The 24,401-nt window shown below is 37.0% G+C and overlaps 1 protein-coding gene across 4 annotated transcripts in view; it reads right to left on the reverse strand.

Moving 5' to 3' along the window:
• The window catches only part of LOC115211018 (solute carrier organic anion transporter family member 3A1), a 64,237-nt gene extending 41,893 nt beyond the window's left edge, over nucleotides 1-22,344 (reverse strand). For 2 of the 4 annotated variants that reach the window (XM_029779864.2, XM_036502581.1), the window contains exons 1-4: nucleotides 22,125-22,344; nucleotides 7,368-7,493; nucleotides 3,634-3,937; nucleotides 926-1,138 (exon numbers count right to left, since the gene is read on the reverse strand). In XM_029779864.2, the coding sequence (XP_029635724.1) occupies nucleotides 926-1,138; nucleotides 3,634-3,937; nucleotides 7,368-7,481 (631 nt within the window). In that variant the 5' untranslated portion in view covers nucleotides 7,482-7,493; nucleotides 22,125-22,344. Of the gene's footprint in view, nucleotides 1-925; nucleotides 1,139-3,633; nucleotides 3,938-7,362; nucleotides 7,494-22,124 lie in introns of all 4 variants that reach the window. The other 2 variants (XM_036502580.1, XM_036502579.1) reach the window with 2 other exon arrangements.
• Nucleotides 22,345-24,401: the final 2,057 nt, after the last annotated feature.

Consider the following 24,401-nt stretch of genomic DNA (forward strand, 5'->3'; position numbering starts at 1 on the left):
TGGGGTGAAAGAGTACAACAGGGGTCACCCCACCCCACGTCGGAGCCTCGTGGAGCTTTAGATGTTTTCGCTCAATAAACACACACAGCGCCCGGTCTGGGAATCGAAACCACGATCCTCCGACTGCGAGTCCGCTGCCTTAACCACTGGGCTGTTACGCCTCCACATTTATCGACATAGAATGGATTGAAAGTTGTCTAATATGGAAGGATACAAATTCAAGGCCAGCAATTTCAGTGGAGGCGATAAAAGTCGATTACATCGACCCCAGTACTCAACTGGTACTTATTTTATCGACCTCGAAAGGATGAAAGGCAAAGTCAACCACAGTGGAATTTGAATTCAGAACGTAAAACCGGACGAAACACCGCTAAGCATTTTGTCCAGCGTGCTTACGATTCTGCCAGCTCACCACCTTATTTTTCACTATAGATTGTAATGTATTTTGTTGGACATAGTCAAAAGTAATTACAGTAATTACAGTAATTACAGATAGGCGCAGGAATGGCTGTGTGGTAAGTAGCTTGTTTACTAACCACATGGTTCCGGGTTCAGTCCCACTGCGTGGCACCTTGGGCAATGTCTTCTACTATAGCCCCGGGGCGACCAAAGCCTTGTGAGTGGATTTGGTAGACGGAAACTGAAAGAAGCCTGTCGTATATATGTGTATATATGCGTGTGTGTGTTTGTGTGTCTGTGTTTGTCCCCCTAGCATTGCTTGACAACCGATGCTGGTGTGTTTATGTCCCCGTAACTTAGCGGTTCGGCAAAAGAGACCGATAGAATAAGTACTAGGCTTACAAAAGAATAAGTCCCGGGGTCGAGTTGCTCGATTAAAGGCGGTGCTCCAGCATGGCCGCAGTCAAATGACTGAAACAAGTAAAAGAGTAAAGAGTAAGAGTATATAATAAGACATTAAACTCACTCATGTAACAACTGAAGGAAACAGGAGGCACATTGTCATCGATATGTACGATTGATATCGGTTCTGTTGGTCCCCTACAGATACCAATGAATATCATTGCAGCCAACATGATGTAATAGCCCACTATGTCGGCATGTTTTGATTGTTGGTCGTATTCATGACTACAGGGAACACGAGAGTTGCTAAGTGTAGAGGACAGGGTTGAAACAAGATCTGAAAAAAAAAGAAGAAAAAAGAGGCAATATATACATAATTCATTCATTCACTTGTTCGTTCACTAACACACACACACACCACACACACACACACACACACACACGCACACACAGACACATGCACCCCCACCTATGTATCCATGCATGCGTTTTTGTATTCATACATACAACTTCAACTGCTGATCCTAATGTGTAACCTCGCTGATAAACGAGGTATATACATAAATATAAACCTAAGGATTAGCAGATGAGAGAAAAAGTAATGTCATTCGAACTATTTTTTGTCGATTATCTCTAGCTATATTCAAGTAATATTTCTGACACCAAGAGGCAGTTGAAACAGGTCACAACATTTTCACGGGATATAAGAATGGAATTTGATCGCGAAAAGTTTGGGCATTTGGTAATCAGTCGAGGAATGATTGTTGACAATACGAATCAAGTCATATGAATATAACGCATCAAGACTAGGAAAGTATTAACCATCCCTGACAACTTTCGTATCGGAAATAACACTAACAGGCTCTATGTTAGAAGGAGGAACGGAGTCAGAGATATAAGGTCAGTTCAAACAGCCTTTGACTGAAATACACAGAAAACATTCATGGAACAATAAAGGAAGAAATGAATTAATCACATATGTGCTCAAAGTAAATAAAACAATATCTTGAAGGGGTGACGCACTTCTGAACTTCTGAGTAGGTACTCTGGGTGGGATAAAATAGGTAACCGGATTAAAGTGGTTAAACCAAAATTAGAGATGCACTCGACAAATCAGAACGTTAAACAGAAATTTGGAAGAGAAAGACTCGTCATAACAACAGAAAGCTCTGCACGGGTACTTATCCGATAAACTCCCAGAATAATAGTAATAATTTCTACTCTAGGCACAAGGCCCCAAATTTTGGGGGAGGGGGCCAGCCGATTAGATCGATCCCAGTACGTAACTGGTACTGAATTTATCGACCTCTGAAAGGATGAAAGGCAAAGTCGACCTCGGCGGAATTCGAACTCAGAACGTAGACAGACGAAATACCTATTTCTTTACTACCCACAAGGGGCTAAACACAGGGAGGACAAACAAGGACAGACAAACGGATTAAGTCGATTATATCGACTCCAGTGCGTAACTGGTACTTATTTAATCGACCCCGAAAGGATGAAAGGCAAAGTCGACCTCGGCGGAATTTGAACTCAGGACGTAACGGTAGACGAAATACCGCTAAGCATTTCGTCCGGCGTGCTAACGTTTCTGCCAGCTCGCCGCTTTAGAATAATAGTAATATTGAATACACTTCATGTCGAAGGATATGCTTTTGCTAATCAGCAAGCGGAGAATAGCTACTAAATACCAGACCAAAAATTATGGATGACTCCAAAACATCACGTTGTATTAAAAAATTCGATTGGACGATTGGAGTGTAGAAGATATCTCCTACACCATCAGTAATGTCCCAACAGCACCACAACAAAAAAAAAGAAAGAAAGAAAACGTCCGCAAGATTTTACCTTCTGGTAAAACATGACATTATTCTTTTCTACTCTAGGCACAAGGCCCGAAATTTTGAAGAAGGGGGCCAGCCGATTGGAGCGACCCCAGTGCGCAACTGGTCCTTAATTTATCGACCCCGAAAGGATGAAAGACAAAGTCGACCTCGGCAGAATTTGAACTCAGAACGTAGCGGCAGACGAAATGCCTATTTCTTTACTACCCACAAGGGGCTAAACACAGAGAGGACAATCAAGGACAGAGAAAGGGATTAAGTCGATTACATCGACCCAGTGCGTATTCTGGTAGTTAATTCATCGACCTCGAAAGGATGAAAGGCAAAGTCGACTTCGGCGGAATTTGAACTCAGAACGTAGCGGGAGACGAAATACCTATTTCTTTATCACCCATAAGGGGGTAAACACAGAAGGGACAAGCAAGGACAGACAAACGGATTAAGTCGATTATATCGACCCCAGTGCGTAACTGGTACTTATTTAATCGACCCCGAAAAGATGAAAAACAAAGTCGACCTCGGCGGAATTTGAACTTGAACGTAGCGGCAGACGAAATACCTATTTCTTTACTACCTACAAGGGGGTAAACATAGAAGGGACAAGCAAGGACAGACAAACGGATTAAGTCGATTATATCGACCCCAGTGCGTAACTGGTACTTAATTTATCGACCCCGAAAGGATGAAAGGCAAAGTCGACCTCGGCGGAATTTGAACTCGGAACGTAGTGACGGGCGAAATACCGCTAAACATTTCGCCCGGCGTGCTAACGTCTCTGCCAGCTCGCCACCTTTGAGACATGACATTATTGTCCAAACTATGTACAGTATTATCTGTTGGAAGGATTGCTCTGATGGTTATATCGAACGGAACACTAGAAGCGGAATATCTACACAAAACATTCTAATAAAAATAACAATCTGGTACAAACATAAGAACTTATGTTATTCTCAGGCACAAGGATCATCCTCATCATCATTATACTTACTTGTGCTATGGTTGGAGTCATGTTTTGGAACAGACGTCATAAAATATGGCAGAGCGCATATTAAAAATCCAATTCCGGAAAAGATGCCACTGAACGCTAAAAATGTCGGTCGGTGTAAGTCTTTAGACATGTAAATAAACGCTATTAGAGATAGGATAGATCCAATTTGATTAGCGATGAACAGGAATCCAATATACGAACTTCGTAAATTGAAGTGCCTTTCTAAAGTTGTAATTTGTGATGCTGTGTATATGTTTACCGAAAGTAACATCAAAGAATTCAGACCGAGGAAGGAAGTGAAAACCTGGAAGATAGAAAAAGAAAAAAAATGAAGTATACTTTACATAGAGTATGTGTATGCATCTGTCTGTGTGTATGTGTGTCAGGTCACTTTCGAGTGCTACGGGTAACATGTAACCCAGCACAACCTGTTTGCATGGTCGGGTCGTCGGCGACTAAACCGGCAACCCCACCAAGCTTGCTTGGTGAGGAGGGTGTTTATTGGACACCCCGCGGGATGAAAAACAAAACCCATCAAAGGGTGGAGGAACTCTTGAGAGTCAACGGCCATCCAATAAATGCCTTAAGGCTGTATCATGCGCGGGGACATAGAAATAATCGGACTGAATACCCGATCGCGCGGTTAAACCATTGGGAGTGAAGGTCTCCTAGCCTTTGTTAGGGTATCCTTCGAGGAGAAGGTAACTCAGGAAACTGGGATAACTCCGACATAAAACCTGCGGCTCAGTGGTTACCGATGATGTTGACTTGTTCTTCTTTTCGGATTGTGGCTGCTGTTGCTTAGTGAGTGGGACTGACTCAGTGCACAGCCTTTCCTCACTTAAAAAAAATCTTCTTGCACAGGCATTGCACGATAACAACATTGATTAAGCTTTGTGCAATGGCCATACTTGATAACGAGGAGGCAGCCACCATGTATGCATGTATATATTATCTCCTTTTGAAAAGCAAAGTCGGTTTGTTTATTTGTTTGTTGGTACGCTGACCGCTGAAAACACATTGTTCCAGAGTAGCAAGCCTACAGGAACTCTTCGCTCATGTTCCAAAGAAAAAAAGTTAAAAACATTGTATACATTTCTCTATTATTATCCATATTACTTTCTGTATTTAGATATTCTAAATAAATTTGTAAAATTATGTTATGCAATATTTGAATACTTTTAAACTTTTATTGTAAGGAAAATGGGCATTACGATAGATGCCAATATGTGCCATATGAATACATTTCAACACCACACAGACCAAACCGAAGGCTGGGAGGCTCGCCAGTATATATATATATATATAATATATATATATTATATATATATATGTGTGTGTGTGTGTGTGTGTGTGTGTGTGTGTGTGTGTGTGTGTGTATATATATATATATACACACACACACATACATTGTTTTAATGTTCATTTATAATAAAGACAATTTTATATTAATCTGATGGGTTACTCCACACTTTTATAGAGTACAAATTTATTATTCTTAAGCAAGAATATTATTATTGGCAGTGACTTCGAAGTTTAGAAACCAGTTAAGCCATCATCGGCAGTCCAACGATGGCTCAACACACACACAAACACACGCACACACATACCAGGTGAAGACGAATAAGGGTATATTAAGTAAAAAAGTACAAGAAAATTTCTTCATTTATTAACCCCTTACCCGGCAGAAACGAATATATGCGTTTTGACCGAAATCATTTCTTTCTATCTCTGGCGAGTTAACTCGTCAAAAGATAGACGCGCCAAAATCGACAGCAAACGAGTTCCTTTGTCTATTATAAACTCTTTTTTGACACATACGAGTATATTCGCTCACTTTATACGTCTGGCAGTGACGATTTCTGCCACCTTTCGCTTGAGTAAGGCATTGAAGACCGAGTATGATTTAGTCACCTGGAGACAGTCGAAGGGTTGGAAGGCACATTTTATGAATAGAAGTATTCACTTTGTTTTTACGTTGTTTTTTTTATACCTTTATATTATAACCCCACCATGTCGATAACCAAATAAAATAACATGATTTTTTGTAAAAGTAATATGATTTATGAAAAAAAAACGGGTTAACTCGTTTCTGCCCAAAGCGGTAATTTAAAATCAATATTATTGAATTAAAATTCATAATAAATAAGGTTTGAAATATACCTCGAAATTACCATTCAAAACATAGTAAAATAAAACAATTAAAAAATATGTCTGAAAAAATACATTTATTTTCAAAATAATTGTTGGGTAAGGGGTTAAAATGGTCTCCGCTTCCATAGAAACTAAATTAATCACTTAGTGTCGAAGGAGACAGTCTCAAGAATCAAGGTTTCATTAAAACGGACTTGCCACAATGGCAACTTCAAAATTGGAGGTGAAATGAAAGAAGTAGTGAATGAATTTACTTTCTTTGAATTCAAGCATGTAAGAAATGGGAGATGCTCAAACGAAATTGAAGAATAGATTGGGAAAATTAGGAAGAATAGATTGGGAAAAGTTGCCATGATGGGACTACAAAAATTATTGGAGCTAACGAAGTGCTGTAAAGAACAAAAGAGAGATTGTTAAAATCAATAGAATTTCCAGATATGGTGTACGGATGTGAAAAATTAGTATTGATTATTCCTACCAATAAATCGATTGGGAATAACATATGCTCGCCATTCAAAAACACGAAGTCTGTTAACTTCACTTAAACATTCATTATTCGTTACATGTTGTCAAAAATTTCGTCGCACGACCTGCGACCTGGTCACTGACTTGATTACTTTGTATCATCCACGCAGCAGTCGTTTTAATTTTAACACACGGTCTTAGATAAATCACTTACTTGGCAAGAACACTTCCGAAACCACCAGTAAATGTGCTGTTGTTATTCATAAACTTGCTTTTAAATAGCGACAGTAATTTAATATGCATGAGTGTATAGTAAGAAGCTTGCTTCGGAACTACATAGTTCCGGGTTCAGCCCCAGTGTATGGCACCCTGGGCAAGTGTCTTCTACTATTACTTCGGGCCGATTAAAGCCTTGTGAGTGAATTTGGTTGACAGAAACTGAATATATATATTTGTGTGTGCGTGCGTGCGTGTGTGTGTGTGTGTGTGTGTGTGTGTGTGTGTGTGTGTGTGTGTGTGTATGTATGTATATATGTGTGTGTGTGTGTGTGTGTGTGTTTGCTTGTCCCTCACCACCACTTAGCAACCGGTGTTGGCGTGCTTAGGTCCCCCGTAACTTAGTGGTTCGGCAAAGAGATATCGATAGAATAAGTACCAGACTTCAGAAAAGTATTGGGGTCGATTCATTCGACTAAAAATTCTTCAAGGTTGTGCCCCAGCATGGTCGCAATCTAATGATTGAAGCAAGTAAAAGATAAAAGATACAAGATGAAAATACGCAGGCGCAGCGCTTTTGTCTTTTACCGGAACCCTTAGTTGATCAATGTCTTTTGAAGAAATGTATGTACGTCTGCTTGAGTATGTGTGCGCGCATGTGCGTGCGTGTGTATGTGTTGTGTTCCTCCTAACCAACGCTTGACAACCGATCTTAGTTTTTCTCCGTCCTCGTGACCTAGCGGTCCGCCAATAGAGAGATCGATATAATATGTATAGGACTTAAAAGATAAATATTGAGGTTGATTTGTTTGACTAAACACCTCAAGACCGTGCCCCAGCATGGCCACAGTTCAAACTACTGGAACAAGTAAAAGATGAAAGATATAAATATACTTAACCACCATACTCGAACAAGAGTGAAAAAAAGGCTCTTCTTCGTCCAACGGAAGGCAGCATTTTATGCGTGATGGTTTTGATGAGAGTAAATGACTGTCCTCACGCGCAATCTTCATATCCAGTTGTCTCTTTTGGAAAAAATATAGAAAATAATGCAAGTTATAGCAAAGAAGGTAAGTCGGATAAAAATATTTGAAACAACACATACAAAAGACATTTGAAATGTTCAGAGAGACTTCACCCTGACCTACTTCAGTCTGTTGTGGAGGCGCAATGGCCCAGTGGTTAGGGCAGCGGACTCGCGGTCATAAGATCGCGGTTTCGATTCCCAAACCGGGCGTTGTGAGTGTTTATTGAGCGAAAACACCTAAAGCTCCACGAAGCTCCGGCAGGGGATGGTGATGATCCCTGCTGTACTCTTTCACCACAACTTTCTCTCACTCTTACTTCCTGTTTCTGTTGTACCTGTATTTCAAAGGGCCGCCCTTGTCACTCTCTGTGTCACGCTGAATATCCCCGAGAACTACGTTAAGGGTACACGTGTCTGTGGAGTGCTCGGCCACTTACACGTTAATTTCACGAGCAGGCTGTTCCGTTGATTCGGATCAACCGGAACCCTCGTCGTCGTAACCGACGGAGTGCTTCCAATGCAACTAACGCCGTACACGAACGTTAGTTGTAAATTCACAACAGACTGAAACTCAGTTTCATAATTTGTTTTGAAACTCAGCATCTGTGAGTTTCAAAGCGAATTGTGTCTGTTTTCCTTGAAACGAATTGGAGAAGACGACCCAGAGTGAATGAAATAATCGTTGCTGTTTGTTCCTATTCTAAAGTTTGTGGTGGTGACGAGTGAAAATAAACACCGGTAGTTTCTCTTGCTCATTCAATCATACTGAATTTCTGTGACTGACCAGCAGACGTCTTTGAATGCAAGAGCCAAATTTTTACTGCACTTCTATATTTTAACGTAGGATACTCTACTCTGAGCTACTCCCGCAGAAAATTCAACAGTTCTTATAAATGTGGTCAGTGATTTTGTATCTTTCAGTTGTTAAGTTTTTGAGAACATCGTTAGACTGTACAGACTGCTCTATGCTTTTGACTGTCTATAATTTTCAGCAGCAGAAATTGATTGCTCTTTTGCATTTTGTCAACTGAAGCATCACATGTGAAATAAGCAGTCTAAACTGAGGAGATTAATAGTCACAATTAATCCAGATCACATAGGACAGTAACGTTTAAAACTTCATTGTGTGTGTCAGGAGTTATGACATGAAATTCAATATCAGTGCCATGGTATTTCTGTGATCTGTGGCAAATGAGTTTTGAGGAACTCATCCTGCTTTTTATCTGCAACGAAACATTTTCTGGTTAACCTATTTCGTTTGAGTTCAGGTTACAGTGCTTTTTCCCAACCTACCAGTAATGGCTTTCACTTATTACTTGTAACTAGGACAACAAATGTGCAAGTTTTTAAAGTTTTTCTTATTCACCTGTTATAAGGGAAAATACAAATAGAAAATTATTGTTGTATTTAGGAATGGTCATTTTGCCAGTTTAGCCAATAAAAACACACGCACTATATATTTGGTGTTACTTTGCTTCAGCGTTATTTATTTTTTACATTAATCTTAATCTTATTTCGGCCAGAGTTCTTTCGTCACACTCCTGTGACCTCATGAGGTCACAGGAGGCTGAAGCAAAGTAACACCAAATATATAGTGCGTGTGTTTTTATTGGCTAAACTGGCAAAACGACCATTCCTAAATACAACAAAATCTGTTTCAACACACGATTTCACATCAAAAATTTTGCAAAACAAATATATAAACGTAACGAATAGAAAAGTTATTTATATTTTTCAAGTAGTAAGCTCCTTATGAATAAGATATACAGTAGTATGCATGTAAAGACATTTCGCCTCATTATACGTAATTAGGTAATTTGCGTGTAAAGATTATTATTCAAGAATCATCTGCTAAACGATATTTAAGTCATTCACCCAACACTGTTAGATCTTTTCCTCTAAGTCGAGCTACTTTCTTCTTATTTCTTTATTGCCCACAAGGGGCTAAACATAGAGGAGACAAATAAGGACAGACAAAGGAATTAAGTTGATCACATTGACCCCAGTGCGTAACTGGTACTTAATTTATCGACCCCGAAAGAATGAAAGGCAAAGTCGACCTCGGCGGATTTTGAACTCAGAACATAACGGCAGACGAAATACCGCTAAGCATTTCGCCCGGCGTGCTAACGTCTCTGCCAGCTCGCCACCTTGAGCTATTTTCTTCTTGTACCATCTTAAGAACAGTTTCTACGTGTCTCAAATATCACCTTCACCAACAACAACGTACTTTCTCAGTCTTTTCTTTTCACAACCTCTTCCTAAGTCAGATTCTAGACCTTGCACGAAGAACTTCACTTAATCCTTCTTTCCAGAATTGTATTTCTCTTGATCCCATGCATAAATCGAAGCACTAGCCTGCAAGAAGTTAAACTGGACATCAGTTTAATTCTTTTCTCTACTTTCCTTAAAGAAATGCAAACATAGCCTTTAAGTCTATATCCGAAGTTTTTATCACATTGAATTACATTTCCTTCTTAGTGACCATCATTGCTGTTTCAGCAAAGCCATATTTCTCGAAAACTTATTTTCCCACTTTATGCTGTGAGGATTTTATTTTCTTACCTGATAGAACTTAGACGAAAACAAACTTGTTTTTCTGAAGATCACCAAAATGACCTGACTGGAGAAACTCAAGGCTAAATAATTTTCTCTCTCTCTCTCTTTCTCTCTCTTTTTCTCTTTCCCCCTCTCTCTCTCTCTCTCTCTCTCTCTCTCTCTCGTCATGGTTCTAAAGTGTCCTATCATACTGTATCCTAACATTTTGTGTCAACAGATCTTTCTGTCCGCATTTAATCAATTCTAGTGTAACCCGCGATTCAGTTAAGTCTTCCACACTCTTCCTTCTGAACATCGCAGTTATTTCCAGCAAATACACTCTCTTCGAACTCACGTAGAAGCCTCTGTGTAGACGCCTAGCCTGTTAGAAATAATAACCAATCTCCATAAAATCACTCCCTTTTGTTTTAAAAAAGGAAATACACATTTGATAATGCAGTCCTAGTCATACAAAAGGACGAAATGTTCATAACTGGAACACCACCAAGGATAACCTTGAGTTAAATAGTTATAACAGCAATGCCTAAACACATCTTGCAGCATTGATATGACAACTTAAATCCTTTAATAGCTTCAAAGATTAATTTCAACGCATAAAAAAACTTTTTTTTAAACTTTTGCAGGAGTGGCTGTGTGGTAAGTAGCTTGCTAACCAACCACATGGTTCCGGGTTCAGTCCCACTGCGTGTCATCTTGGGCAAGTGTCTTCTGCTATAGCCCCGGGCCGACCAATGCCTTGGTAGACGGAAACTGAAAGAAGCCTGTCGTATATATGTATATGTATATATATGTATGTATGTGTGTGTTTGTGTGTCTGTGTTTGTTCCCCTAGCATTGCTTGACAACCGATGCTGGTGTGTTTACGTCACTTAGCGGTTCGGCAAAAGAGACCGATAGAATAAGTACTGGGCTTACAAACAAACAAAATAAGTCCCGGGGGTCGATTTGCTCGACTAAAGGCGGTGCTCCAGCATGGCCGCAGTCAAATGACTGAAACAAGTAAAAGAGTAAAAAGAGAGAGAGTAACTCTGCACTCTCCCAACATATGAACAACAAATAATTATCCCCCACCCAACTCATTATAATTACTAACAAACAAGCTTAGCAATTGTAATATAGACTCACTCAGTGAGACTCCGCAATGATATAATGTTTCATTACATCATGTTCGGATGCTGCTGGGTGGCGAGAGGTATTTGAGGATATGTTCGGCAATTTCATAAAACAACTATAATCTAGCAAAACCAAATGTAATGTTATAAAATTTTGTGTACATCCTCTCGATAAACTTTCTTAAAAGATTATTCTATGAATCTTCATATATCTTCATTTAAATCTCATACTCGTTTGCTGTCCTTTGATATAGTAGCACATTATGATAAGTGTTAGAACGAAAGGAAAACCCCTCTAAACTTATTATAACTAACCAAACTAAAGGTCCTGAACTGATGGATTCGCTCAAAATAACCTAATCTTTAGGCTACTTTGGACCAAGACGTTAGTTCAGTTGTCGCTTGTTCTAAACAGGAAGTACGCATTGGTAAATTATACTTTTGAAAGGATAGGATGGTTACAGCTTAGACGTCTTTACTCACAGCGAATATTAAATATTAAAATAATTTAGATCCTCTGGAGCTTGTCTTCAATTGTGTTTTACTCTAGTAAAGCGGGTCTTAACCGGGGTTCATATGGTCTTTGGAGGTCCACGTAAGATTGCGTTAAAAGTATATGCAATAATTTGCTTGTATTTCTATAAAACACAAAGTATTTTAATTTTTTAATGCAACTCCTGATATTTGATTATAAGGATTTTTATTTATATATATCGAATGGTTATGGAGGTCCAGTACAGTGAAACAGAAAGAAAAAGGGATCTAAAGGCAAAAAAAAAAGTGGTTGAGAATCAGTGTTGTAGGCGCAGGAGTGGCTGTGTGGTAAGTAGCTTGCTAACCAACCACATGGTTCCGGGTTCAGTCCCACTGCGTGGCATTTTGGGCAAGTGTCTTCTGCTATAGCCCCGGGACGACCAATGCCTTGTGAGTGGATTTGGTAGACAGAAACTGAAAGAAGCCTGTCGTATATATGTATATATATATGTATGTGTGTGTTTGTGTGTCTGTGTTTGTCCCCCTAGCATTGCTTGACAACCGATGCTGGTGTGTTTATATCCCCGTCACTTAGCGGTTCGGCAAAAGAGACCGATAGAATAAGTACTGGGCTTACAAAGAATAAGTCCAGGGGTCGATTTGCTCGACTAAAGGCGGTGCTCCAGCATGGCCGCAGTCAAATGACTGAAACAAGTAAAAGAGAGAGTAGTGGCTTCACATGTATTTCTGTCAAAATAAAAATATTTTTCATTGAAGCATCTTGCACGAGACACGTCTATCAGTGGTTGCTCGTCTTGCTAGATGTGACAGCAAAATCTGCTTCACATTACATCTCCTTGTTCCAAAACAAGGACGCATTGGTTGACTGCTCTTGGAAAATCGAATGGAATGGTAATATTCTGAACTCCTTCACTAGCAGGTTTTCAGAATCAAGATTGAACTACGGTTAAACAACCCCATGATGTGGTTTATATACACACACACGTAGTAGTAGTAGTAGTAGTAGTAGTAGTAGTAGTAGTAGTTGTAGTAGTGTTTAAAATAAAGTTTCTACAAATTAAAGCATTTTTAGGCACATGTATATATATATATATATATATATATATATATGTAAACAGTAAAAATAATTACAGACATAGGACAAGAACATGAAACACCAAAGAGACGACACAAGAATCACAGGACGGGACATTCGAAGCCCTCAGTCATCAGTCAAGAACCAGATCATCTTAGCAATTTCGGCTGATTAATCTTGAGATTGCTCCGATTTGGGCAGCCCGCCAAGGGAAATCTAAGCCAAGCGCATTAGATCCCCTGGAAGAAAGCTTCGAATGTATACAACACGAGGACGGAAAACGAACGAAGTACACGAACAAAAATACAGAATACGTGACACCAATAAGAATACAAAAACGTAAAAACAATAACGGTAAAAATAAAAAACAAAACAAAACCAGGACGTAGGACAAGGGTCTTTCGACAGGACGAGTTGAGTTTAGGGCTGGCTTATGAAGTTGTGCCTAATGGCCGCAGGGAGACGAACAAATACGTGTTGCTTCGGCGACTGCTGGAACGAAAAGGGCGCTCAGCAGTGGCTAGCGGTCACGTGAGAACAAAAGACAGGAGAAAGGGACAGATGAAAAGAGAGAGAAGGTGGACGAGGGAGGAGAAGAAAGAGACAGATCGAGGGGATTGGAGGTGAGAGAGATAGAGAAACGTAGAAGGGGGGGGGAAGACGGATGGAGAGGGAAAGAAAGGAAGGGGAATAAGGGAGGAGAGAGAGAGAGAGAGAAAGAGACAGATCAAGAGTCGTATCAATGCTAGAGAAAAAATATACTTATCGTATAAGGACAATTGTGGATACGTAGCCGCCGATTATATATGTAAACAGTAAAAATAATTACAGACATAGGACAAGAACATGAAACACCAAAGAGACGACACAAGAACCACAGGACAGGACATTCGAAGCCCTCAGTCATCAGTCAAGAACCAGATCATCTTAGCAATTTCGGCTGATTAATCTTGAGATTGCTCCGATTTGGGCAGCCCGCCAAGGGAAATCTAAGCCAAGCGCATTAGATCCTCTGGAAGAAAGCTTCGAATGTATACAACACGAGGACGGAAAACGAACGAAGTACACGAACAAAAATAGGCTGTGTGGAAAGAAGCTGACTTCCCAACCACATGGTTCCGGGCTCAGTTCCACTGCATAGCACCTTGGGCAAGTGCCTTCTGCTATAGGCCTCGGGCTGCTCAAAGCCTTGTGAGTATAGATACAGTGGTGTGACCCACCACTTTAAGATTAATTTACCAGGATGTAAGAATAAAATCGATTGCAAATTACTAATTTGATTTTTATTCCGTGCGACCTGAGATTACTCCTGTAAGAAGCAAGATATTATGATGTCAAGTGGATACATTTTGGATGTATGGAAATGAATTGATGAAAAATAGTTTGTACTCATTACAAATTTCTTATAATAAGTATCCTGCCGGTTCACGCGAAATGTGTGTGTGTGTGTATGTATGTGTGTGTGTGTGTGTGTGTGTTGTGTGTGTGTGTGTGTGTGCGCGCGTGTGTGCGTGTGGATGTGAAAACTACGTCTCAGAGAAATTGCTCTGTAGCTAGCAAAACAACCCGATTAAAAGGTGATAGAAGAAACTGTCTGAAAGTGAGAGACGGAATCAGTTGTTTTCTTACAAATATCGCAAATATATAATATACCTGTGTTAAATCCGAACTTTTCACTGAAATTAGAATTGAATTAAGCTTATCGATATTCAATCTGTGTTAATTAGGAATTTGACTGATTAAATAAGTGGGTTTTTAAATGCACAGTCCGAAAACAAAGGAAGCGAAAATAAAATCAGTAATTTGCAATCAAGTTCATCCTTACTTAAAGGATGACACTGCATCCTTTAAGGCCCTCATGCTTTCCGAAATCCACCGAAACTACACCTGATTATATATACACTTTAGATGAGTTGTAGTGCACCTGAGCACTGTACACAATTATTATTATTATTATTATTATTATTATTACTTACATCTGAACTCAGTTTCACGTTACCGATGATTATTAATTAAACTGGTGAGGGTTAGACTAGAATCGTTACGCTGGTTCAGTTTTTGTATTGACTGTATCTGGTGTCGCTAAATACCATTCTGTTCGGGTGTTATTTGCGGTTAGTAGTAGTAGTAGTAGTAGTAATTGTGATGGTGGTGGTGGTGGTGGTGGTTGTGGTAGTGGTGGTGGTGGTAGTAGTAGTAGTAGTAGTAGTAATTGTGGTGGTAGTGGTGGTGGTGGTGGGGTTACGCGCTGAGCAGTGCCCCAGACTAAAATGCTTAGCAGCATTTTTTCCGGCTTTTGCATTCTGAGCTCCAATCCTGTCGAGGTCGACTTTGTCATTCATCCTTTTGGGGTCAATATTAATAAAGTACTAGTCAAATACTGGGGTTGATGGTATCTACCAAACCCTCCACTTAAAATTTTTGACCTTTTATCATTCTTAGTATTATTGTCGACTTTACCTTTCATCCTTTCTGAGTCGATAAAATAGGTACCAGTTGAACACTGGGGCCGATATAATCGACTCATACCCTCCCCCAAAATGGCTGCCCTTGTGCAAAAATTTGAAACCATTATTATTATTATTATTATTATTATTATTATTATTATTTGTCCCCATAGCTGGAGGTGTGTTTTTGGAGCGCTATAAATTTATGACTAATTCACTTGTTTAAAAAGTTAAAAAACAACCGTTAGTAGATATAACGTCAAAGGTAGTTTATAGAAAGAGAAGGAGGAAAAAGAAAGAAATTAGCAGAAAACTAATAGTGGAGTGATATAGAGCGATAGGTGAATAGGAATAAAGCTTAAAGACATGGAAGTAGATATATTTAGTGGAAGTGAAATGTAAGAAGACAGTCAAAGGTCGAATTTTATAGAATGGTAGAAGTCACTCATAGGAACTAAAGCTATGTTTTTTCCGATGTTTGCAACGATAAATGCCTTCTATAAACATGTTTACAAGAGGATTCTCTGAGAACAGGATGAAATACATTTCACTGTTACAAAGCGGACAAAAAGATTCACCTTTATCATACAGAAAAGATTTAGAGAGAATATTCCATTCCAAATCAAATTGTTTATTATGATCCTTTAGATACCAAATTGATTTACTAAGTCCAGTATTGTTGCGTTTATTGATATGTCAAAATGTAGAGTAATAATTAGATATTCTTTTGGACAACTGAGATGAAGAACTACCTATATAAAATAAGACGTCAGAACCAGAAGTAATTTTACATTGATAAATAGAGTTTCTAGTCTTAGAATTACTGCTAAGGAAACGAATGCGATTGGAATCAACATCAGAAACACTAACACTGCTGCTATTATTAAAAGAATGGCTAGTGTTAACAAAATCGATGTTACTATTTTCATTAAGTGGATTTGTATTTAACAACTTATTATAATGCGAAGAGAAGATTTGTGAAAGATTTTTTGTGTCAGAAAACCCTATCCTCAATCGGTGTGAATTAATAATTGAATAGTACCTTGAATTTCTTGGCAAATTCTTTTCTATAGCTTCTCGAAACTGATAAGCGAGGTTGGATTTGATCTGCTTACCATATGGAATTATTAACCAAACAGTTTTGCTAGGACATACCTTGTTATTAGGGTAATTATCTTTAAAAATCCTCGATGTACCTTTATAACAAAAGAAGGGTCTTAAATAATTGTTACTTCCCTTACACTGCAGAATTACTTTACTCGATTTGGTGCTGTTATTCGAAATAAAATTAATATTGTTAATATCGTTATGACTTGATTTCATGTCCTGATTAATAGAGGTAGAATTAATGTCAATAGGGTTAATGCAGGTAAGTTTTTCTTTATAGCCTTCTTTAACTAAAGCAGAGTTATAAAATTCAGCTTTATAGTTGAAGATATCAACATTAGCAGATAATCTAGAAAGTCTTAGAGAAATATTCCGAACTAAATTCTTTGTAATAGCCTTTAAGTGATTACTAACAGAGCTAATATATTTTTAATTAGTTGAGGGTTTGTGGTATAGGAAATAGGAATCATTATGCAAGTTAAGGGTAATATCCAAAAAGTTGGCTTTACTTATATCATCATCAAGAACAATGCTTAAGCCCATGTTTCGAAAAACTTTAACTAAGCTATTCTTAACCCTTGGTAATTTTTGGTTAGAAGCATTTTCAAGGTAGAGTAGAAATCATCACAATATAGACCTCCTTTGATGTTTGGGAATTGGTCAGCCATCTCATAAAGGATATATATATATATATATATATCTATATATATATATATATATATATATATATATATATATATATATATATATATATATCAACCAAATCAGCGATTTGTGCTGAATCAGAACTTCCCATCGTGACATCAAAACTGTCGGACCCACAGCTTGTTAACGCATTTAATAATAGTTTCTCTGGCGGCTAACACGACATTAATTTCATTGTTGTATGCGAGCCAGAGTGCCTTGTTGAGTATGATTGGGTTGATAGAGGAATAGAAACTCGAAATGCCAAACTGGATAAACTTAGTGTACTTCTTGTTATTAATAGAATTAAACCAGTCGACCACTTGGAACGAATTAGACCATAAATTAAGCTTTAATTTTTTTAACTAAGGTAGGAATATATTTATTTAGAATATTTTTGCTAAGTACACCGATGTCAAAGCGAGAAGGACAAATAAGTCGTAAGGTTGGGTTATTAAAAAAAATTGTTTCTGATCTTTTAAAATAAAACCAGGTTGTTTAGGATCAAGGGATTCTAGTTTCGTCTGTAAGTCATATTTCTCCATAGTTTTCTTAGCCTCAAGGTTGGCTTTCTTGATTGCCCTTTTACCGGTAATCCTATAATTCTTTTCTAAGCAATTCTAGATAATAGTCCTTGGAAAGCCTGTATAGGTTTCCTGTTTTATCCAATTAAACCAGCATCCCCTCCATGCTATGAATTTCTTTGATGATATTGTGAAGATACCTCAGATGTTTATTCCTTAAGGGTGAACGGTGTAATTTCACATTCCTCACGATAGACCAGAGATCGTCTTTAAACTGTTTCAGTCTTGGGTTAGGTGGAGGATTGTTTTTAGATTTAAACAATTTTTTGAATTTAGAAGCTGGGTCGTTAAAGGGCTGTTTAAAGTCTTTATTGTCGAAAAAAAGGCGAGCCATCAAATACGGTTAATAAAGGAGTTTGACTTAATAATGAGTTGCTTAAGGAAAACCTTCCTTTGGGGAATGGGTATATCTTAAAGAGATCTGTTTATATCAAATAATTCCATATGTGGTAACTATTTTATTTGCAGGTTATATGGAAACCTGGTTGAAGTGTATATAAATGTATGTGTATTTTTTCAATGTTTACAAATAACACGGAAAAAATAAATAAATAGATAACAGAGTAGCCAAAATTCACACAAGTACCAAGGATGCAACAGTCTACTTATAAAGGTAGACACTCCAGGTTTAGCTGAAATGTTTTTGTATGATATAGATAAATAAATAAATGGAGTTAAACGCAGCTGTTATTCAAATATTTTTACTACCGACATATGTTTTGAGTAAAACATTGGTATTATTCCAGAAGGAATAAAATGGTGTAAAACAATTCAATCTTCTCATCAGGGAAAGAAAGAAACCAAACACATCAATAAGACATTTTAACAGAATGTTATAACTGCATTTATGATGAAGAGAACGCTAGCAAGTTTTTTTTAAACTTTCAGTAGATATAAAGTCAAAAGTAGTTTATAGAAAGAGAAGGAGGAGAAAGAAGGAAATTAGCAGAAAACTAATAGTGGAGAGATATAGAGCGATAGGTAAATAGGAATAATGCTTAACGGCATGGAAGTAGATATATTTAGTGGAAGTGAAATGTAAGAAGACAGTCAAAGGTCGAATTTTATAGAATAATAGAAATCACTTATAGGAACTAAAGGTATGTTTTTTCCGATGTTTGCAACGATAAACGCGTTCAATAAACGTGTTTACAAGAGGATTCTCTGAGAACAGGATGAAGTACATTTCATTGTTTTATATATATATATATATATATATATACATATATATAATAATAATAATGATGATGATAATAATAATAATAATAATAATAATAATAATAATAATAATAATAATATAATAATAATAATATTAGGGAGCATAACTCCAAACTTACAGGGAAAAATTCAATTTAGTATTAAATCAAATTTCACAATATGAATATATAAAATATGAATTAGAGAAAAACCACTATTATGTAATTCAAACAATGATAGACATAAACCAAATCATAAATAAAAATAAAAAATATTTTTATAAAACATATAACTAGGTTATATACTTTTGGCAGATAACGTTAAATTTTGAATGGTGGTGCCCCAGCATGGACACAGCTCGTGAGCTGAAACTAGATAAAATGATTTAAAAAATGGTCCCAAAAAGTATAAAAAGGAATAATCAATATATATAATAAGTAATAAGTAATATATAATAAGTAATAAGTAAAAAAACTTATTATATATTGATTATTCATTTTTATACTTTTTGTGATCTAGTTATGTTTTATAAAAATATATTTTATTTTATATTTATGATTTGGTTTATGTCTGTCATTGTTTGAATTGCATAATAGTGGGTTTTTCTCTAATTTATATTATATATATATATATTATATATATATATATATATATGTAATAACAATAGTGTTTGATCTTAGTACGAGCAGGTTTGTCAGAAGAGAAATCGATTGACATTTTCTTTCATACAATTAGATTCCTTCTTTGTACTGGGGCTGACTAGATGCAAATTGAAAGACTAACTTCCAGTGTCCCTTTACTTCGCTGCCTGAACACGAAGTATAAGTGCAATCATCTGAATAAACAAATATGTCCACTCTATCAAAACAGTCTTTCTTGCTCCTTTCTGTAATGTATGAACGAGCATGAATATAATATCATACATTCATATGTATGTATGTATGTATGTATGTATGTATGTATGTATGTATGTATGTATTTATATATATATATATGTATATATATATATATATATATAAAGTTAATCCAAATAAGAAAACACAAAAAATACACAACAACGCGAGGACGTGGAACAAATAAAGTATTATTGGACGCTCGGGAAAGAAGGGAAGAAGGAAGGTTTAACGTTTCGAGCGGAGCTCTTCGTCGGAAACATAGGAGAAGGAAAGATCCAGAGAAGGGAAGACAGAGGAAAAAAAATCGCCAACGGTACACACGAGGTCACATTTTTTAAAGAGGTATTATTACCTTTATTAATGATATTAATAACGAAATAATAAGATGCCTAGCAAGTTTACACCGTTACAGGCACAATATTTAAGCAAGTGGTATTATATACTCTACTGAATCTAAATTTAGATTATATATATATATGTGTATGTGTGTGTGTGTGTGTGTACGCACACACATGTATGCATAATGTGTATGTGTGTGTGTGTGTATTTGACATAAACGTTTTAAAATTGATTTGAAAGCAACTACTAACATTAAATGAAAATGTTTCAATATAGCAGCGCATTTTAAATATCTAATTAAGCAGAAATACAAGGCGACAGTACCTTCTGTAGTTTTCTGCCTTGACAGACTCTCTCGGGAGTTTTTGCTGAAAACCCAAAGTCATAAATAATTTGCGTTTTGTTGAAATAGAATATCACACACACACACACACACACACACACACACACACCACACACACACACACACACACACACACACACACACTCACACACTGACATACACATATGCACATGTATACATGAAACAATGTATTGTAAATACACAAACGACCAGTAAAAAATGTATAACTTATATTGAGGGCACAAACAGACGGAAGACTGACACAGAAGGTTCTTCATTCTTCATCAGTTATCAAATTCATACATACATACATACATACATTCAAATGGCGGTGCCCCAGCATGGCCACAGCTTGTGAGCTGAAACTAAATAAAATAGAATAAAAATAAATAAAAAAATACATACATATATATAAGTATACACACACATGTATATATATGTATATAAGAACATATATATACAGATACACATATATAAAGATATACATGTATATTAATACACAGAAAAACACATATATATATGGTGATATATACACATACAAACAAATATGCACATTTATAACATTTATACATACATAAGCATATTAACATTTATATATGTGTAGGTGTGTGTGTGTGTGGTATAAAAATTTAAAGAAAAATCATTGAAACAGAATATAAAAAAAGTAAATAAACTCGATGTATTAGGCTGACGCTTAGGAAAACTGGAAGAGAACTTTAACGTTTCGTACCTACGCTCTACTACGGAACGGATAGATGAGGTAAGAAAAATATAAATGATAAAGAACAAGCATATCTCTGTCAGGTGGTCACCAAATGCTGAAATGGTCGGAAGTGGAAGAGATGAGCTTAAGGTATGAGTGGCAAAGCAAACAACAGTGACCTGGCAGGTACTTGCGTGTATGAAGCTAACGTGCGTGTATGTATGTGTGCGTGTGCATATATGAGGCAAAGTGTACGCCCATACTCTGTGTGCTTATGCATGTGTATATGTGTGTATGGGTGTGTGTGTATGTGTGATGCTTCTTCCAGTTTCCGTCTACTAAATTCACTCACGAGGTTTTGGTCTTCTCGAGGCTATAGTAGTAAACACTTGCCCAAGGTGCCACGCAATGGGACTGAACCCGGATCCATGTGGTCAGGAAGCAAGCTTCTTATCACACAGTCACGCCTGTGCCTATATGTATGTATGTATGTATGTATGTGTGTATGTATGTATGTATGTATGTATGTATGTATGTATGTATGTATGTATGTATGTATGTATGTATGTATGTATGTATGTATGTATGTATGTATGTATGTATGTATGTATGTATGTATGTATGTATGTATGTGTGTGTGTGTGTGTATGTATGTATGTATGTATGTATGTATGTATGTATGTATGTATGTATGTATGTATGTATGTGTGTATATATATATTGTTGAATTTCGGGATGGTCAATATTTCTTTTTGTCAAATAAACACGCGCACTATATATTCGTTCTTCACTCGTTTATTACTGTTCTTATTCTAACTTATGTCCATCGTCCAGAAATCTTTCGTCACACATCTGTGACCTCTTCGGCGACACTTTCCGTCCACATATTTATTTGGCAAAAAAAAAATGACCATCTATTTCAATACAGGCTTTCACATCAGGAATCTTGCAACACAGTTTCATATATATATTTGTATCGATAGTTGAATATTGATTGACTGATGATATGTATAGTTAGAAAAGAAAAATTAAGTAAATAAAATAACTGATGTTAGTGAATAAATGAAAGACAAAAACAAATTTCTTACCGTTGTTTCATTCCAGTGTGAATGTGTTTTTGCTTATGTTCTCTGGTGGTGGGCACTTGTGGATGTATAATAAAAATAAAGTAAAATAACATGGACTGTGTCTCAGATATCAACTAGTGAACGTCATGTGTGACAAACTGGTGTTTGTTATGTTTAGAAACATTTTAAGTATAATCCCAAGCTGTTCACAAGAGACAGAATTGCAGGTGTGGTGGCTTTTCAATAAATACGTACCCATGTATGTGTGCGCACACGCGCGTGTGCGTGCGTGTGTGCGTGTGTACGTGTGGTGTATGTGTGTTTGGTAATGTGTATATATGAAAATTTAAATATCAGCAGCTGGAGATATTCCCATTTGATCAATAGAAATAATTAAGTGGAGTGACTGGACAACGTTGATCACACATCCCAGTTCGTGTTATTATTGTTGTCGTCATGATCATCATCATTACCATCATCGTCTATCTTTATTCAATTTGAAGGTGTGGGATTTCCTCACGCCCCCACCAACAATTTTAATGAATATTTATTTTATAATGAGCATAACTTAATTATTTATGTATTTTTCTCTATCCAGACCTAACAAACGTTAAATAACCACAAACCCTAATTGTTTGAGTCTGCTGCTTGCATGAAACCAGTGGTAGTCTGTATATCTTCTATCTTTTATCTTTTACATGTTTCAGTCATTGGACTGCTGCCAGGCTGGGGCATAGCCTTTAAGGGTTTAATCGAACAAATCAACCCCAGTAATTATTGTTAAGTCTGGTACTTATACCATCGATTTTTTTGCTGAACCACTAGGTTACAGAGGCATAAACAAACCAACACCGATTTACAAATAGTGGAGGAGGACAGACACAACTTACATAATACATACATACATACATACATACATACATGCATACATACATATATACATACATAGACATACATACATACATACATACATACATACATACATATATACGCACGTACGTACATACAAACAAACAAACGCCTCAGCGACAATCTATATAAACTAGGGTTTTTATTAAAAAAAAAATCAACCAACTCGCGCTTTACAAAAACAATCTGTAAGTGAAACAGTAAAAATATGCAAGACTTTTCTCAAGTTTAAAATGTGACATTGTTTTTGTTATCAACATTCCAACGACAGAGCTTTGTATCTTTGTTAGAAACCAGCTTTTTTTTGGTGGGTGGGTGGGGGAAGGATTCAAATATAAATAAGGAGAGGACCAGGAATGAATACCCCAAGAGAGTAAAGATAATATGGTCATCAGAACTCTCAACTTACAACAAGTCCTCACACCTACGTCTGGCCTTCTGAACTGGTCACTCTAAGAACTCAATGAGAGATGTTCGAACTCGCAAGCTGTTCAGGACACAGGAAGCTTCAACATCAATAGAGATACTGACAGGCTATACTTCTCACGCAAGAATGGTGACTGTGATCTCAAATCTGTTTTGATGCAATATGAAGCACGTATTGTGACACTGAAACAACATTCTGCAGCAGAGGAAAGCGACTAGTAACTATGTTACCCAAGTTTGTGACCACGAAATCAATATCATAAATTAGGATCGCTAATGAACTTGAGGTAAGGTATGAAATAAGAGCAGATACAGATCTCTCTTCACTGGTAAAATCTATTGGAGTAGTTCACTAATAAGATAATACATGAGTACCTGATACGAAAAACACAAGCAACTGTAGGGACTGATCATGTCAAAAGTTTGGCTTAGAATACCGACATATTTTTAACATCCCACTTCGAAGGTCACCAGGGCGCAATTCAAGGAAAAGAGATCCCTACCAAATACCTACAATATAAAAGACAGAAAACGTTGGCAGAAAACAAATGTGGGTTGTGCTAGACTAAGACTGAAGACATCAACCTCATTAGTGCCAACTGTGAAAGAATTGCCTTCCAGATATTATCTTCCCATGCGGGATGATGCAGTGGTCAGAAGTGTCTGGTACAGGATAACTAAAAAAAACAACAACAAAAAACTACCTATTGTCGAAGTTTACTATATTGAGACCAAAGGGTCAAAAGAATACTGGTAGAATTTAAAAATTGAAGCAGCCTCCAAGTTAAAACACAACCGGTAAGATATTGTTGTGGGACAAAATAGAAATGAAGTTCTCTCGTGGAAATCAGCTGCCTCTGGACATCAATACGTGAGAAAGAGGACATCTATGGCCATTGATAAGACGTTTGCAAATCCAGTCCCTAAGATACACGTTCAGCTTCATGTCTATAATTATTGGAG

Source organism: Octopus sinensis, linkage group LG4 (genome assembly GCF_006345805.1).
Source record: "Octopus sinensis linkage group LG4, ASM634580v1, whole genome shotgun sequence".
NCBI classification, from domain to species: Eukaryota; Metazoa; Mollusca; class Cephalopoda; order Octopoda; family Octopodidae; genus Octopus; species Octopus sinensis.